The 17,302-nt window shown below is 38.7% G+C and overlaps 1 protein-coding gene across 6 annotated transcripts; it reads right to left on the bottom strand.

The window, feature by feature from the left end:
- Nucleotides 1-403: 403 nt before the first annotated feature.
- On the bottom strand, nt 404-17,222 carry MAT2B (methionine adenosyltransferase 2 non-catalytic beta subunit). Of its 6 annotated transcripts, XM_082378791.1 has the most exons (9): nt 14,711-14,827; nt 14,376-14,506; nt 12,141-12,209; nt 9,243-9,437; nt 7,793-7,968; nt 7,449-7,601; nt 4,567-4,760; nt 1,868-1,981; nt 404-1,350 (listed from the first exon to the last, which is right to left on the bottom strand). In XM_082378791.1, the coding sequence occupies exons 4-9, from the start codon at nt 9,338-9,340 to the stop codon at nt 1,180-1,182; spliced, it is 906 nt and encodes a 301-aa protein (XP_082234917.1). In that variant the 5' UTR covers nt 9,341-9,437; nt 12,141-12,209; nt 14,376-14,506; nt 14,711-14,827; the 3' UTR covers nt 404-1,179. The 6 variants fall into 6 exon arrangements, with proteins under 6 accessions (XP_082234917.1, XP_082234915.1, XP_082234914.1 ...); XM_082378789.1 differs by lacking the exons at nt 12,141-12,209; nt 14,376-14,506; nt 14,711-14,827 and adding an exon at nt 17,086-17,222 and having other exon boundaries at nt 7,793-7,907; XM_082378788.1 differs by lacking the exons at nt 12,141-12,209; nt 14,376-14,506 and having other exon boundaries at nt 7,793-7,907; nt 14,711-14,883.
- Between the last annotated feature and the right edge of the window lie 80 nt (nt 17,223-17,302).

Genomic DNA, 17,302 nt, shown 5'->3' with positions numbered 1-17,302 from the left:
CCACTAGTTACTCTACCTTTCTGCTCCCTTATTAAGGACCAAAAATATTGTTGAGGCTAAGGTAACCTGAATATCACTTGGTATAGAAAACACATTCAAATACTCTGCATTCTTCAAAAGGAACATTCTATGTAAATCTATTACAAGAGTATATAGTTATTTACTTTCCATTAAAAAAATCAGTGGGCACAACAAGTAAACACGATATCTGTAACATTCTAGATTTCAAGTGGTATGTTCGCCAGGGTTCATTTTATTATTGTGCTTTATATCTTAATGTATATTAACTATATTCTCTTGTATGCATCAGATGTTACATGGTAAGAAGGTAATTGTAAAAAATTAAAGCAACAAAACAACAGTTCAGATAAATGGTCCTTACATTTAAAAAAAGAGAAGTAAATACAAGAAAACTAAGCACTACCATGCCAGCAGTACATATTTATTATTATTCATGAATGGTCAAAAGACTTACAAGGCCCATTACTATTGATATAACCACACATATGAAATATCACTTAGTGACATGGAGTGAAAAGGACAGTTTCATATATATTAAAAAAATACATACACATACACACATTCTCTCTCTCAAAGGCTCACCATTCACTGCTACAAAAGCAGGAGGCATCAAGCTGCAGGAGTTCCAATATACATAACAAGTTGAAACATCTCAAGCATAAAAACTACACTTAAGTTGCAAAAATAAAGTTTCTTTCTTCAAACATTTTGATCTGAGCTCGAGCAAAGCAAATAATGGACACCAATTTTTATACTATTTTTATACTATTTAACACAGTTTAAAACATAAAAGGATCAACAGATGCAAAAGTCCTGAAAATGTAGAGGTTATTTATAGGAATGAACAATGCATTTCATCCAAAAAAATGTCTACAGCAGATGTGTTTCATCCTGGCTCTCAAATGTTTGAGAATCATAATTTACTATATTCAAATAGCAAGTTAAGCCAGAACAAAATGATAAACAGGAAACTCATTACTTCAAACAAGGCATTACTGACCTTGGTTTCCTTAGACAGTTTCACTAGTGCAAGAGCATCATTTACCTGAAAGACCATGAGTCACAAAGAGCACTCGTACAAAACTATTTCCTTTTTTCTTTAAAAAGTGCCACATACTTGACTTCTCATTTAAAAAAAACAACAACAACACACATACACTAATGAAAGACCGTCTGTCTCCATCTCTTGTCAATGAGGAAAGGCCAGAGTGATTCTTTGATTCCAATTCGAAATGGTGTTCGCTGGCCAATGCCTAAGGTCTCCAATTTGGAGCAGTCAAGCTGAGCGTTTCTCGGACGTTGTGCTCCTAAGACAGGACTGTCAGTTATCTTTAAAACAAAAACAAAAAATCAAAAATAAGAAGCCCCAGGCTGAGGCTTTATATTCTCTACTTCCCTCTGCCCTCTTGCCCTCGGTGCAAGAAATCAGATTTGATCCCTGGAAAAATAAATAAAATGTCCGCCACAGTCAAGACAATACTTTTTCTATAAACTTCACCAATACTCATGGGCTTCTTTATACATGGTAATTTAGAGAAAATTAACAATAGAAACTGTCAAAATACAAGCAAAGTTCACTTTGATTAGTACCAGAAAATAAACTTATCCAAAACTTCCAAACAACAAGAAAAATGTTATCCATAGTACACACCGCAGTGATAGACCGGGACTTCCAAACAGTAAGGTTAGCTTGTTTTTTTTTTCTTGCCCACGCCTCAAGGCTTGCAGGATCTTAGTCCCCCTACCAGGGACTGAGCCTGTGCTCCCTGCAGTGGAAGCGCCAAGTCCTAACCACTGGACTGCCAGGGAATTCCCAGTAAGAAGGTTTTAAATGCCATGTACTTACCGGTCTTAAGTGGCTGCTGGGGAGGTTGAAGGTGTCTGCAATTGCACACGCCATTTCATACTTAGTCATCTGTTCATTGCCAGACCAGTGAAAGGTTCCCTTAATTGATGGATCCTGACAAGGACACAAAAAGTTCAAAATGGTTTCAAACTTTTTGAGTTGAGTGGAACGGCAAGTTTGACAAGAAAACTAACTTAAACAGGCTCAGGAAATAAAATGCATCACTCCTTTCTGGAATGCTATACACAAGATATCTAAAATCAAATTCCTATAAATACCCCCAGCTAAACAAGAAAAGCAATTTCTAGAATTTAGCCTTAAGAATTCTTTTAAAATAAAAATGTAAGTAGCTCCAATTTTATTTAGTGGGAATCCTAAAATGATTACAGATTTTTATGAAACACAGGCCAATTTAACAAGTATTTCCAATTATCCTAAGAAGCTAAAACCAAAACTTAACAGAACCATTTTTCAAGATGAGCTAATTAGTCATAACATCCTTAAGTATTGTCATGGTACATATTTTTTTTAAAAAATATATAAATTTTGATGTATTAAAAAAAGTCACGCGGGACTTCCCTGGTGGCGCAGTCGTTAAGAATCCGCCTGCCAGAGGCTGACAAGAATGACAGGTCTGTGAACAATCTGGTCATCCTGCTGTACGAAACGGCTCTCCTGTCTTCTGGCTTCAGTCTGCAGGATCCCCAGACACATGCTAACAGGATCTATAGGATGATCAAACTTGGTCTTGGTACTGATGAAGATGACCCCACTGCTGACGACAGCAGTGCTGCTGTAACTGAGGAGACGCCGCCCCTCGAAGGAGACGATGACACGTCCCGCATGGAAGAAGTAGACTGAGCTCTGCCTGAGGATTACGTGGCCGCGTGTTCAACACTCTTGTCTTCCATTTCTTCTGATAATATGTTTTCAAGTATTTCTTTATTTGTGTTAACATTTAAAAACCTGTATGGCATGACAACTACTTACGGGTAAGGTAAGATTTCTTTCTACTAAGTGTGATACTGTGATACTTCAGACACTAAAAGCAGAGCTAGTTTTTTTCTAGTTTCATGTTGGCTTATTTTAACAGACGGAAGCAGCATTTGTCGTCAGGTGTATGTAACCTACGTTAGCTTCATGGTCTGAAGTGTTTAGCTATCAAGCGGATTCTTTAGTAGACCAAATCTTCTGTCACTGAAGTGTTCTGAAGTATATACCTTGATGTTTAAAAGAAAATACTTCTTAAAGCAACTTTCATCTGCTGGGATTTACTTTTTAAACCTTCCATCGCCTGTACTGACTGCATGTGCCAGGCCCCTAGAAATTAGTGTGTTCAACTGAACCAACTTGATGGGAGTCACTGTCCATACATAGGGCTTGTTTTCCAAAGAAAAGTGTTGTTGAGAGTAGCAAAATTATAAGCCTATCTAGGCATGCTGTAAAGCTGTTTAAAAAGTGACTCGGAGCAAGTTTTGTGAGTGGAGATGTAGTGCTCAAGTCACATTCTGTTTTAAAAGTTGTAACAAATACAGATAAATTAAAAAGAAACTTATTGGGCTTCCCTGGTGGCGCAGTGGTTGAGAATCTGCCTGCCAGTGCAGGGGACATGGGTTCGAGCCCTGGTCCGGGAAGATCCCACATGCCGCAGAGCAATTAAGCCCGTGTGCCACAACTACTGAGCCTGTGCTCTAGAGCCCGCACGCCACAACTATTGAGTCCACGTGCTACAACTACTGAAGCCGGTGCACCTAGAGCCCGTGCTCCACAACAAGAGAAACCACCGCAATGAGAAGCCCGCGTACCACAACGAAGAGTAGCCCCCACTAGCCGCAACTAGAGAAAGCCCGCGCGCAGCAACGGAGACCCAACACAGCCAAAAATAAATAAATAAATAAATTTTTTTAAAAAAAGGTCATGCTACTATTAATATTCTAAAATAAATCCGTCTCTAATCTTTCTTTCTGTGGATATTCTATTTTTTCAGATGCTTAAAATGAACTACTATTCAAATATCCAAAAACAATTACAAATTATTCTTACACTGGCTGAAATGATAAATCCCTATGTAGGTTCTTCTTTGCCACTACCTAAATCTTAAATAGACATTATTTAAGACAGTCTTCTTAAAAGACATTAGGAGATTATTTTGTTACCTGAAGAAAAATACCAGTTTTCAGTTATCTTGCAATAAGAGAATGACAGATGGGGTCTACAGTATTTGAGAAATAAAATCAAACGTAAGAGCATAATACTTTTATTATTCATAAATACAGCCTACTATCTGAACTACTTTTGTTTGGTGTCCTTGTTAAGTTTTTAAAAAGCACTTAGAGGGCTTCCCTGGTGGCACAGTGGTTAGGAATCCGCCTGCCAATGCAGGGGACACGGGTTCGAGCCCTGGTCCGGGAAGATCCCACATGCCGCGGAGCAACTAAGCCCGTGCGCCACCACTACTGAGCCTGCGCTCTAGAGCCCGCGAGCCACAACTACTGAGCCTGCGCTCTAGAGCCCGCAAGCCACAACTACTGAAGCCCGCGCACCTAGAGCCCGTGCTCTGCAGTGAGAAGCCCGTGCACCGCAACGAAGAGTAGCCCCCGCTCGCTGCAACTGGAGAAAGCCCATGTGCAGCAACGAAGACCCAACGCAGCCAAAAATAAATAAATCCATAAAAAAAAAAAAAGCACTTAGATTCTCACCAGCATCCTCTTCTCTGCTAACTGACGACACACAGTGGCCACATCTTTGACGTGTGTGGGGAACCGCTGCTGCCAGTGGTCCATGTTCGCAGACTTGTTGCTGAACTGCACTTTATCAAACATAACAGTCACGGCGCTTTCCTCAAGCTTTTCAACTTCTCCATACAGAACAGGAATTCTCAAAACAGCAGCTCCTAGAGAGTAATAAAAGCAGATAATACCTCAAAGCTGACTGGTTCTTAAGTCTTGCTATAAGATCAAAGTGTGCGGATTTAAACGACATCATCGCAGAAAACTTGCAATATACCAAAATGACACAGCTCACCTATTTAACAAATGTGATCCTGAATATTTTTAAGTGTCTCTGTCATGTGGGGTATTTTTTATAATTATATTAATTAAATAATTTCTACATTATTGTGGCCATTAAAAATAAAACTGATCATGACAACTAAATGCAACAAGTGATCCTTGATTGTACCTAAAAAATAAATGCAATAAAGGACATTACTGGGACAAAATTCCTATAGAGACTGTATTGTATTAATGTTAAATTTTCTAAGTGTGATAACTGCATTGTAATTATGTGAAGAACATCCTTGTTGAAGATACACAGTGAAGTATTTCAGGGTGAAATTCAACTAATTCTCTATGAGTTCAGGAAGAAAAGACTGTACATATAAAACACGTGGCAAAACATTAACAACTGGTGAATCTATATAAAGGGTATATGAGTGTTCACCACATAGTCCTTGAAAACACTGACTAAGGAATTACGAGGTATTTCTATTTTATGTTGGTCAATACTGAGGGGTTACAACAGACTAAATAATTAACGCTTTAATTGAAATTCAAAAAAAACTATTTAAAATTAAATTAACTTATTGCACAGCTGCACAGACGACCTTTGAACAACACAGGTTTGAACTGTGTGCATCCATTTATATGTGGATGTTTTTCATGTAGCACATCATGTACAAGACTTAAGCCAGCCTATCCTTACATAGGCATAAGGTGAGTGACCATTAATATAAAATTAATAACGTGTTAGTTTCCTTATTGTTTTATAACTTTGTTTTCAAAGAGTTACATTACCATACAGCATGCCTCTCTTCTCTCTCATAATTGGAGAAACTCCGTATCAGTCTACCACACAGATAAGTGGTTTTTGAAAAAAATATACCAGTATTTCTAACACTGTATAATGAATATGACTATAGTACCGTATGCCATTTAAATTTTACAAAGATTCACTCATTAGTGTATAGGCTAGGCTATCATGAAACAATCATACCGATTACACTAGGCTACCATAAAGCAATCATATTACTGCTTCTTCCTTATCAACGCCTGAATCATACCTGTAAATAAATACAAATTTCTTCTCACACTGTCTTTTCATTTTTGATGTGTAGTGTTAGTAATACGTGTAACATCTATAGTGTTTGGTATCATATAACACAACAATGGGACTTCCCTGGTGGCGCAGTGGTTGAGAATCTGCCTGCCAGTGCAGGGGACACAGGTTCAAGCCCTGGTCTGGGAAGATTCCACATGCCGCGGAGCAACTAAGCCCGTGAGCCACAACTACTGAGCCTGCACTGCAGAGCCCGCGAGCCACAACTACTGAGCCCACGTGCCACAACTACTGAAGCCCACGCACCTAGAGCCCGTGCTCCGCAACAAGAGAAGCCACCGCAACAAGCCTGCGCACCGCAACAAAGAGTAGCCCCCGCTCACCACAACTAGAGACAGCCCGCGTGCAGCAACAAAGACCCAACACAGGAGAGAGAGAGAGAAACACGAGAAAGAGAAAGAGAAAGAGAAAGAAAGAGAAAGAGAAAGAGAAAGAGAAAGAGAAGGAGAAGGAGAGAAAGAGAAAGAGAAAGAGAAAGAGAAGAAAGGAAAGGTTAAAGACGTGACTGTCCTGGGAATTACATTAAAAAAAAATACATGCAACACACAAAATATGTGTAAATCGACTGTTTATGTTTTAGTAAGGCTTCAGTCAATAGTAGGCTGTGAGTGAGTCTTCGGGGAGTACACATGGATTTCCCACTATGCAGGGATTGGCAACCCTAATCCCTGCACTGTCCAAGGGTCAGCTATATATTGATAATATATTCAAGGATGATTTCCGAAGGATAATTTATAATACAAAAAGAAAACCCCTAAATGTGTTAGTATAGTATATATACTAGGGGATGCTTCTCAGGGATGTAGTACAGTCTGAGGCAGGAGTTTTAGTGCAGGGGATCATTAAGTCAAATATTATGCAGCTACTGATATGAAAAAGATATTCCAGAGATGGCTCCGTAAGAACTGAAATGTATGTATGTGGGGGGAGAAAAACCAGGTTACAAAACAACATGCACACAGGTTTAAAAATTCAAAAAAAATACTTCCATACATAAGCACAGTTGGTGCTTCTCTCTCTGAGGGAGTACTGAGAGAACTCTTTACAATTTTAAATGTTTTTAAAAATTTTTTCAAGGAGGGTATACTTTTTATAATCAGCACATTTATGTGTGCGTATATATACACAAACACACACAGGAAAAAAGAAAAACCATACAAAAAACAGAATACCGCAATCCAAGAAAAATAATATTGACCTGTATTACAAAAATTTGTACTGTATGATTTGTTTTCTTTAACAATATTCCTGTACCCACCAATTCTGGAAAAAGTCTGGAAGGATTCATAAATTCTTCAGGATTTCGAAAATTCTTGTTTTTCTATTAATTGCATTCCCTAGTTTTTCTCCAATGATTTATGTTCCTTGACTAATTTTTTTTAAATTAGAAACATATATAATACATCATAAACAAAAAGGAATCCTCAAAAGCAGTCACGTACGGGGCTAAAGAGATGTGTCTTACCTAAATTGTTCTCCAGGACAGCCCTTTCTCCTTCTAATTTTGTTTTGCCATATAGATTTAGGGGACTTGGTATGTCTTCCTCTCTATAAGGTGGGTTTATTCCATCAAAAACATAATCGGAGCTAATGTAGATTAGAAATGCTCCAACTGCAGCTACAAAAAAAAAAAAAGACACAAAGAAAAGAATCTATTAAATTACTACACGACATTACTCTACTGGAATTTCTAACAGCTTATTCATCATATATATAACAAATCTTTTATAAACCATGTACAAAAGTTTAATCTTTACAAACTCAGCAGTCACTCAATATCTTATGAAGATTTTATAAAGACATCATTACCTGCTTCCTTTGCTAAGTTCCCAGAAGCAGCCACATTAAGTTGAGAAGCAGCATCCGGCTGATTTTCGACAACATCTGGCCTTCTCTCTGCTGCACAATGTACTATGACATGGGGCTGGGAGTTCAGCATGGATGTGTTTTTAACCCAAAAAGGAATAAAACAGAAGAACTGTAGCCTTCCAACAGTAAATTAATTCATAGAAAATGTTTATTAAATCGACATTCCTTCAACTAAAGAATCATTGTAATTTTTAATGTAGTTTTGTCACACTCCCCTTTTTCAACTTTCAAACTTCCTGAAAGGGAAAGAGCAATTTAGCAATTCCTAGGCAAAATCAGACACAACTCTTGTTGACAACCATGCTTTTAAATCAAAAGAAGCTTCATCCCCCTAATCTGGGTGGGAGAAAAGAGCGATCATTTATGTAATTAACATGACCTAAATACTTAATAAGTCTAGGATAAATGGAGAGGAATATCAATTGCAAATTAAATTCATAAATTCCAATCTCTTAAACCAATCATTTAAAGAAGATTAACCATCCATAAAAATTGTATTCCCAGTTGAGCATTTAAGTATGCCACCTATATGCTAAGCACCGTGCGAGGAGCAAGGATTTCCAAATCTAATGCAAAAGACAGATATGTAAAGAGACTGTTTCAATATCATATGACCTACATCAGGACAGAGGAATGCAGAGGGTCCTTTGTAGAGAAGGGGCACCTACTTCCCAGAGGAGCTGAGTAAGAGCTAAGATTTGGCAAGTTCAGTGACATACAGGGCTCGTGTACCCACTCACCCAACTTCCTCCTTCTCAGCAATTGCTTGAGGAAGCATGATCTGAGAGCTGTTTTCAAACTTAAATGTGCATAAGCTGGGATGGTTCTTAAAATGTAGAGTCCCAGGGCCCACCACACACTTATTGAATGAAAATCTCTGGGAGTGAGCCCTAAGAACAAGTTTCCCAAGTGATTCTGATGCAGGTTTTCCTTGGATCATATTTTTAGGAAGAACCTGAACTTCTGATTTGATCAGAGGTGTAACAGAATCTAAATTTTTCTGTAAGTCTTCTGTGACCATCGCCAACAAGTGGTTTAACCACTCTTGCCTTTGTGATCTCTAAAATGCAAATGAGAATATTTTGCAGTGTTGTAAGGTTTACAAATAATATTAAGAAAGGATATGCATAGAAAGTAGTACTTAGGAAGAATACTTCACAAACATAAGCATTTTACAAAATGCTTCATTTTCTGCCTTTTGTCAACCTATGTCTCAACCTAATCTTTTCAAGGATGACATATTCTTATCCATGCCAAAAAAAAAAGTGTACTATATATTATTGTTGCTTAATATGTTAGAGCTTTCAGTAACTTCCTTGAGAACAAGAGCACTTTTCAAGTCATCCAGACAATTATTAATAGTTAACTTATGTGTTAAAATAAACCATACCTGAAAATCATAAATGATGTGATGAACTGCACTAGAATCCAAGAGATTAACCTGCTCAAATTTTGGTCTTGCTCTTCTAAAACCACAGCCAACGGCATGCCAATTATTCTGCTGAAATTCTTTGTAAACAGCTCTGCCAAGAAGCCCAGTGGCACCAGTAATCAGAACCCGCCTGTTGGGGATGTTAACTTCCTCCTAAATGTGAAGGGGGCGGAAAAGGATTGTTTAATTTGAAAATAGTCTCTCAACGAAATCAGCCACCATCTTCATTCACTACATACTTCAAAGTCTTAATTGTATGCTTCCTTTCCCATACCTATAAGCCAATTCTTAAGTTAGAAAAAAGATTAATCAAAATGCATGGGTAAGTGTGTCACTTAAGAAAAAGTTTTGCCACGGAGCAACTAAGCTCGTGCGCCACCACTACTGAGCCTGCGCTCTAGAACCCGAAAGCCACAACTACTGAAACCTGTTCACCTAGAGCCCGTGCTCCGCAACAAGAGAAGCCACTGCAATGAGAAGCCTGCGCGCAGCAACGAAGACCCAACACAGCCAAAAATTAAAAATAAAATAAATTTATTAAAAAAAAAGTTTTAATAATCTTACCCAAGAAAAAGAACCTAAGATGATACTGCAAGGAATCACCTAGTCAAATAGATTTAGATTTCCTGTGGTAATAATGGAAAAGCTTATTTTTACGATCAATGATGTCCAAATTAGTAAAAAAACAGCAATTACGTTCTTCTGTTTATAAAAATGCAGTTAGTTCTAAGCTTACTTACTTTATGGCCTGATTAAATACTGGGGCTATGTTCTGCCGATATGTTTCCAAATTGACATTTTTGGTCTTCAGTTTTTAATCTCAAGTTTTTTTTCAAATCTCACTGACTTTATCATACTGTGATAGGTCCAAATTAGAGAATTCACATTTCACAGAATTTATGTAGAAGAAAAATAAATTTGGTCCTTATAGCACTACCATTCTTTCTAAGTTTAACCAAATTGGCAAATATTCCTGAATTACCTCTTTTGTAAATACTTTCATTTGTATCATTTTTTTAGATACATCATATAACATTCTTTTTCTTAATTTTATTTTTTTTACAGCAGGTTCTTACTAGTTACCTATTTTATACATGTTTGTGTATATATGTCAATCCCAATCTCCCAATTCATACCACCACCACCATCCATATTCCTGCATTAACTCTTAATTTACCTATTTAGACCAGTTAAAACTAATAAACAAAGATAGAGGATAAGAAAAAAATAAATATTTTAAACTGGTCTGTGCTGCTATTGTGAAAAAGGAAAAATTCCTCACACACTGAAATTAAAAAGGAACTACTATTTAAGAAACAATTTAAGTTCTATGTTTACATAGAACTTTCCCTTCTTCCCAAGATAGGTAACACCGAATTTCCTCAGACTCTTGAATTAAGTCAACATTTACTATTAAAAAACAACAAAAAGTTTTATTAAATTTTATCAACTTGAGGCCTTTTAAATTTCAAATGTTGTTATAGTCACCTAATTCTGAGCTGTCAAAAATCTTAAATATGCACACAATAACCTTTTTTGTGCACACAAAAAGACTTTTTTTTTCCTGGCCCTCAATTCAGCTAACTTAGAAGACTATACATTTTTTTAAAAAAGGCCACCCAAATCAAGTATTTCTATTATACGAAAAACCTGAAATGAAAGGGCTGACAGAGACAGTACAAAGGTAATTCTTAAAGATATTTTTTCCTTAGTTCAACCAATTTCAAGACATTTTAGAAGTTAGAGAAAAATTCATCTATGCTCTGTGTTGCAAAACTTGGCTCTAAGCCAAATGATCTATAAAAACAAGGATTTCAGCCAGCAAAATATTTTCTTTGAATTTCTGGCAAGAAAACAACTCTACAAAGATTCTAATTGTAAAGAGGTTAAAACATGCCAAGTCTAGTAGAGATACAATCAGAAAACAATTTACACAGGATAAATACCATAAAGATCCCTGGGAAAAGACTATAACAGAGCTATGATGTGGTCTCTTCTGAGTTTCTCACTTCACTCTCAAGAAGGAAAGGAACAGACAAGGGTTCTTAGATCAGTGGTTCACAGGCTTTATTCGCTGAGGATAGGAATCGACTGCAAGGCTTTCAGATCAAGTAGATTTGGAATGAGGCCTGATAATTTGCCTTTCTAACAAGTTTCCAGGTGGTGCTGATGCTGGTGATTTGGAAACTGAACTTTGAGAACTCCAGGGAAGTCCAAGACCTTCCTAAAGATAGCTCTTAATCAAAGAAGTCAAAAAACTGCCATCTACCTTTCTAGCAGCGACAACATCTTTCCCATTTTCCCCCTTAAAAAGGAAAACTAGAAGTAGTTAAAGAACAAGCATCATGCTTGCAGTAACCACAAAATTCTTAAACAGTAAAATAAGATCTCTAGGTACTTCACTGATTCTGTGAAGCACATTTTTTCCTCATTTATCATCTCTGTTAAATGAATGAAATAAAGATGGTTTGGCAGTGTTTTTTGCTTTTTAGTGCATCTTAAAATAAGAGCCCAGATAATCTTATAATTGAGAGCATCTTAGATTTGATGAAATACAGTATTAAGTTACAAGCACAGCAAGGCTCTTTAGGGAATATAATACCACTTAACTTTAAAAAAGGATGGGCGTTGCATGGAAAAAATACAACCTTACATCCTTATACCCTGGGATAATATGTAAGGTCCCTGGAAGAAAATATGAAACAGTCTGTGTTACCTAGTGGTCACATGTCAATGCTCAAGAATTTTCTATGTTAAAAGAGCAGAGATCTAAAGTACAAGCATTTTCTGAAACAAATGATTCTGCACAATCTTATATTTGAAAACTATCATGTGTTATATAAACCTGCATCATACCTTTTGACCACAGGAGGAGTCCTATTAGACAGGCAGGGCAGATGTCACTTCCAAAGTGAGGAACCTTGTCTACAGATGTTAAAGGTTTTGCCCACAGTAAAAGGGAAAAGGTTGGAAGCAGAACTTGGGCCCTTTTGCTTCTATCATCCAGCCAAGTTTTGTCTCAATCCTTTGAACTTATACAGGGTTTCATGACGATTAACCACACTCTGTGGCATTGAGAAGTTACTCCATCTCTACTGATCTAACTCCTCACTGGTGAAATGAGGCATTTGGACAAGATGACTAAGGCTCTTCCAGCTTTACAGTCCTACAATTCCATATTATCCTTACCACAGAGAAATCTGAATAGAGTGAAAGAAGGTTCATTTACTTAAAATAACTTATCCTCTTTTCATATAGTTCTCTCTAGAGACTCAATGAGCACCTTCTGTCACCAGTATAGGAGCCCAACAAGATGTTTTCATTTGGATTGCAAGTTTATTGGTGGTTAGCAAATAAAATATGCATCACTCTGAAATTAAAAGAGGCCAAACAAAAGTATCTCTTCTATATTTGACTTTGTATAAACAACTCTACCTGAAGCTTCTTAAAGCACACTATTTTGATTTTTTTCTTTTTAAAAGAGAAATAATCCTCTAAAAATTATTTTGGACCATTACCCTGTAAATTACTTTAGTTCTGCAAAACACAGGAATGTCCAAACACTTCAAGGAACTCTGAATAGAGGAACAAAAAGCTGTCTAGTTAACACAAAGAATAATTAAGAGTTGAAGATACTCTGTCTGCCTGAAGAGTCTATTTCTCAATTTTTATTCTTATGGGTCAGGAATATTAAACACCACTTTAAGTTGCCCTGAACATATGTGCCTCTTATCCTATAAACTCTTAGATGTACAGAATTCAGTAACTTCAGGTGACCAGATTTACAGACACCAAAAACAAACAAAAAACACTTGAAAAAGTAAATGCATATAAATAAACGAAGAGCTGTAGCTCTTATTATGCCATCAAATCAAATAATACCAAACTGTACAGGTAATGGAAGATAAATGGCTCTTTCAAAATGGTCTAAACAGTACTCTGGAACAGAGGTTTCTACTTCAGTACACTTGGATTAACTTCTACTAAAAAATGTCCTAGAAAAAGTCAAGAGTGAAACAAAACAAATATCTAAAGAGAGTTCTTCTTAAATGTTAGTGGTAAATGTAATTATACTTTGCTATTTTTAGAACCTCTTCAATTTGGCAAAGCTTCACACTGATTTATATGATTCTAACAACATTCCCCTTGAGGCAGATCTTTGAGGAGATACTCCTGGACTTTAAAAAACTTTAGATACCTAGGTGACACTTGTCTAACTCCTACTGGCATCCTATTGTACCCCACAGACAGTACTATTAACAGGAACCACTACAGTCTATTTCTCAAACAGAAACTGTAAGACACGAGCAAGTTTTAATTCCGGTTTTGAGAGCAGCAAATATGTGCCAAGCTTTTGGTTGTGCAATTTTACTGAAGGAAAATCCATTTTCATTAGTCTACTGAACTCCTACTGTGAAAACTGATTAAGGTGTATATACATACATGTGCGCATATACACTGACATAAACAAACAATATGTAACATTACAATACTCAGCATTGTTTGGGGTACACAGGAACAAAAGAGAGGTTTAAACAGCCCATTATTCTAACCTTACCCTCCAAATACCAAAACGATTTGAAAACACTAAATATGCTGTATTTTGAAGGTGTAAAAATTCTGCATAATCAAAAATAGCCATCACCTATATCCTCTCTTATATCCTTAAGATATGTTGGCCTGGGCATTAACATTCTTCCTATCCCCAGTGCTAGATATATTATGTGGACTGATGAATGCTGGGGGGCCTGGAATGAAACAGGAGAGAATGAGGGCTCTCCAAACACAGTAGGAGCTTTCGTTTATGCAACCTCCGTAGTTGTTCAAATAGATCTGTATTTGAATCCCGGCTGCAACCTTACTGAATGAACTTGGGCCAAGGACTTGCCCTCTAAGCCTCAATTTTCTTATCTGTAAAATGGAACAAAACCAGTATCTCATAAATATGAGGACTAAAGTAAATAATGCATGTAAAGTGCATAACACAGTGACGAGTTCAGTAACTTTTCACCTCCAATCCTGTTATTATTTCTGAAAAGCCACCTGGCCCCTTCTTTCTTAGGGATACGAACTGTTAAGACCGAAGGATACGAACAAAAGATGAAAACGAAATTTAGAAATAATCAAAACTGAAACAGCTCTGAAAACCCCTCTTCGTTCCCGGGAGGGGAGACGGGAGGCTCGAAAGTGAAACCCGACCTACTCTTTTCCCGTCACAGCGGCTGAAAAAGAAAACACAGAAGGGTGTGCACCAAGGTAAACAAACTCGGCGGCGCCGCCCTCGCCGCCCGGGGCCTCCGACTCCTGCAGGAGGCGTCTGGAAAACCACTCGAGCTCCCGCTGCAAGACTCGTCCCCCTCCGCGCACTCAGTTCCTACGAGACGCACCTCCCCTCCCCGCCCCAAGACCCGGGCCGACTCCCTCACCTCCACCAAACGGCAGTTCCCGGGGACAAAGTGGATAGAGAGCTCCTTCTCCCGCCCCACCATGCCCGCCGTCTTGGCGCCGCCGCCGCAGCGACCGCCACTTCCCCCAGCCCACGTTCGCCGCGGTCCGCAGCTCTAACGCCCTCGGCCCGCCTCCCCTAGGTCCGGGCCAGCCCCCGCTCACCGCTTCCGGCTTCCGCCGCCAAGACCGCGCCCCTTGATTGGCCACGCTCCGCCGACGCCCCAGAAAGGGGACTGGCGCGCTCGGGACGCTCTCAGCCCACGCGCCAACTCTTAAAGGGAAACAAAGGCCTTGGTCTTAAGCAAGGAATGCGAGTTTTGTTTTGGGGCCGGGGGCGGGGGGGAAGGAGGAGTTGTTTATTTTGTGTTTTTCCTTCCCGACTAGGTAAGGATTGAATTGGATCGCCTAGACTTGCGCAGTGCATAAGAATCTACTGCATAAGAATCTACTGGGCACGTAATACATAAAGTGGGATAAAATAGTTTAAAGTCATGGCGGGAGGGGGGAGGCGGGGGGTTGAGGGGGAGGGGAGGAAGCACAATGGACCTGTGTCTCTAGAGCATTAAGAGTGTTTTTTGAGAGATTTAGAAAGACACTGGAATAAAAATAAAAGTGTTGGTATCTGAGTCATTAACACCTCAAGAACCCATTCGTCTTTCCGGGATGCTAAAAAGTAGTACGTGTGAAATTCCAAAGATGTCAAACTAATTTTGACTAGTTAAAAATAAAAAGATGTGGGAGGCTGGGGGATGAATTATTTGGGTGCCTCTTCAAAACGCATATTCTCGGACTTTACCAGTAATTGCAGAATGAGCTGTGGTAGTAGAGCCTGGGACTTCTGGTGGATTTAACGGGAGTCCAGATCAGCCTTTGCGAAGCACCGCCTTACAGGCTGCAGCGTCGGGCTACACGAGCCGAACCTCCGCTACCAAGGAAAATTAAAGGAACCAGGGGAATATAGTAATACTGAACCTTCTACCACCTGGATCGCGCTTTTTTAAAGTGACAAAGACAGCTCTAAGCTTTGAGGCCGACCTAGCACTTAATTGCAACTGATTTCTCTTCCAGTTCAAACCCGAAAAGCCCTCCGCCAGCCGAGATGCTTATGAAATTTACTCGGCGGGCGGGGGGCGGGGAACCAGAGCGTGGACCGCATAGATTTCGCCAACTTTCCACCGAACAGTCTTGCGTGTTCTTGTCCAGACATACCGGATACCAAGACCTTAAAAGTCGCCCGCAAACGTGATTACTGTTTCTAAAACATTATTTCATAAACCTTTTTTTGGCTTAATCTTAGAGCTCAACGCTAAGCAGCCTTGAAAAATTTTTTTCCACATCTGAGTCCCGTGACTTTCCTTCCTACCCAACCCCCAACAAGAACTCATTTCCTTATTTGCATAAGCATAAAGTTTCTTTGGAATAGTAACAGAAGAGAGCCTGAGGTCCCCCACTTTTCAATTTCTGTTTTAATCCAGGCTGTTAATCAACTTAGCATTATTTAGAGTCCATGAGAGGAATGCCCCACTTAAACCATGCATAATCTGCAAACAACAAAGAAAAGGTGTGGGTGGGTTTTGGGGGAGCGGAATCAAGATCCTCTTGATCCTCTAAGGAGCGGAAATTTTTGTTAAGTTTCTAGTTGCAACGTGTGATGCAGTGTGATCTTTCCAGGAAAAAAAAAAATTGTGTTCAACGCGAAGACGGTTTAAAGTCATGCATATGCAATTAGCATTTTGAGTCTCAGAGCAGCCTTATCTAGAGTGAGGAACAAATAGAGTTTACTTGCCTGCATTTGAGGATCTGTTTTCATGTTTGCCAGATAAAACGTGGGTATGGTTCCAGGGGCACATGTTCGTGTATGGGTTTTAATCATTCTTTTTAAAAATGGAAGTTTCTTTGTGAACAAAAACGCCACTGTTACACAGACAATATCCAAGTTCCTGTGGTGGCTAAGTCTATAAATTTAAAGACAGCAATCTGGAGATAAAAGTTAGGTTAGCAGATTCATTTCATGCCAAGACAAAGAAAGGCTGGAGCACACGACTATAGATAAAAACCGTTATTTATATAGAACCTTCACCTACATCACTGCATTTAATCTGGTAAATGAAACTGCTGTTCTGTTTTGGATTTTATTTTTGTCAGTTGAGACTTAGCTGAGCTCTCCATACAGCGTCAATAATTAAAGTTGCTTTATTAGTCCAAGTCCCAAAGTTACACGTTTTAAAGAAATGAATGACACTTATTTGTTTTTTTTACACACCCTTTCGGCTTTTACCAGACCTTCATTGGGATTCTTTTAAAGAAACTCTTAACTCCAGAATGCTTCTTTTCTTTAATAGCTAACTCTTACCTGTTCCATGTTCTCCGGCATTTCAGGCATGATTCCAAAATTACCTCAGGAAAAAGATTTAAGATGGGTCTCTGCCTCTGCCTCCTCGGGCTGGGTCTTTGTTCTGCCTGCAGAGAGCGCAGGCACGCGAAAACGTGAGCTACAGCTTCACTCGACCTTTGAAATTAGCATTTTGAGTCCAATCCCAGAATCTCGTGCAGTTTTCCACATTGCAGTA

The sequence above is a fragment of the Balaenoptera borealis genome, assembly GCF_965194805.1.
Source record: "Balaenoptera borealis genome assembly, chromosome: 2".
Taxonomy (NCBI): Eukaryota; Metazoa; Chordata; class Mammalia; order Artiodactyla; family Balaenopteridae; genus Balaenoptera; species Balaenoptera borealis.
This window is presented reverse-complemented; position numbering and strand designations above follow the sequence as displayed.

What these genes read in the sequence shown, in the direction of transcription:
- MAT2B (XM_082378787.1), bottom strand. Translation starts at nt 14,773, where the DNA reads ATGGTGGGGCGGGAGAAGGAGCTCTCTATCCACTTTGTCCCCGGGAAC. An exon ending in TGTCCTGGAGAACAATTTAG is followed by an intron (nt 4,761 to 7,448) that starts GTAAGACACATC and finishes ATTACTCTCTAG; the next exon opens with GAGCTGCTGTTTTGAGAATT. An exon ending in CCAGCAGCCACTTAAGACCG is followed by an intron (nt 1,351 to 1,867) that starts GTAAGTACATGG and finishes TTTGTTTTAAAG; the next exon opens with ATAACTGACAGTCCTGTCTT.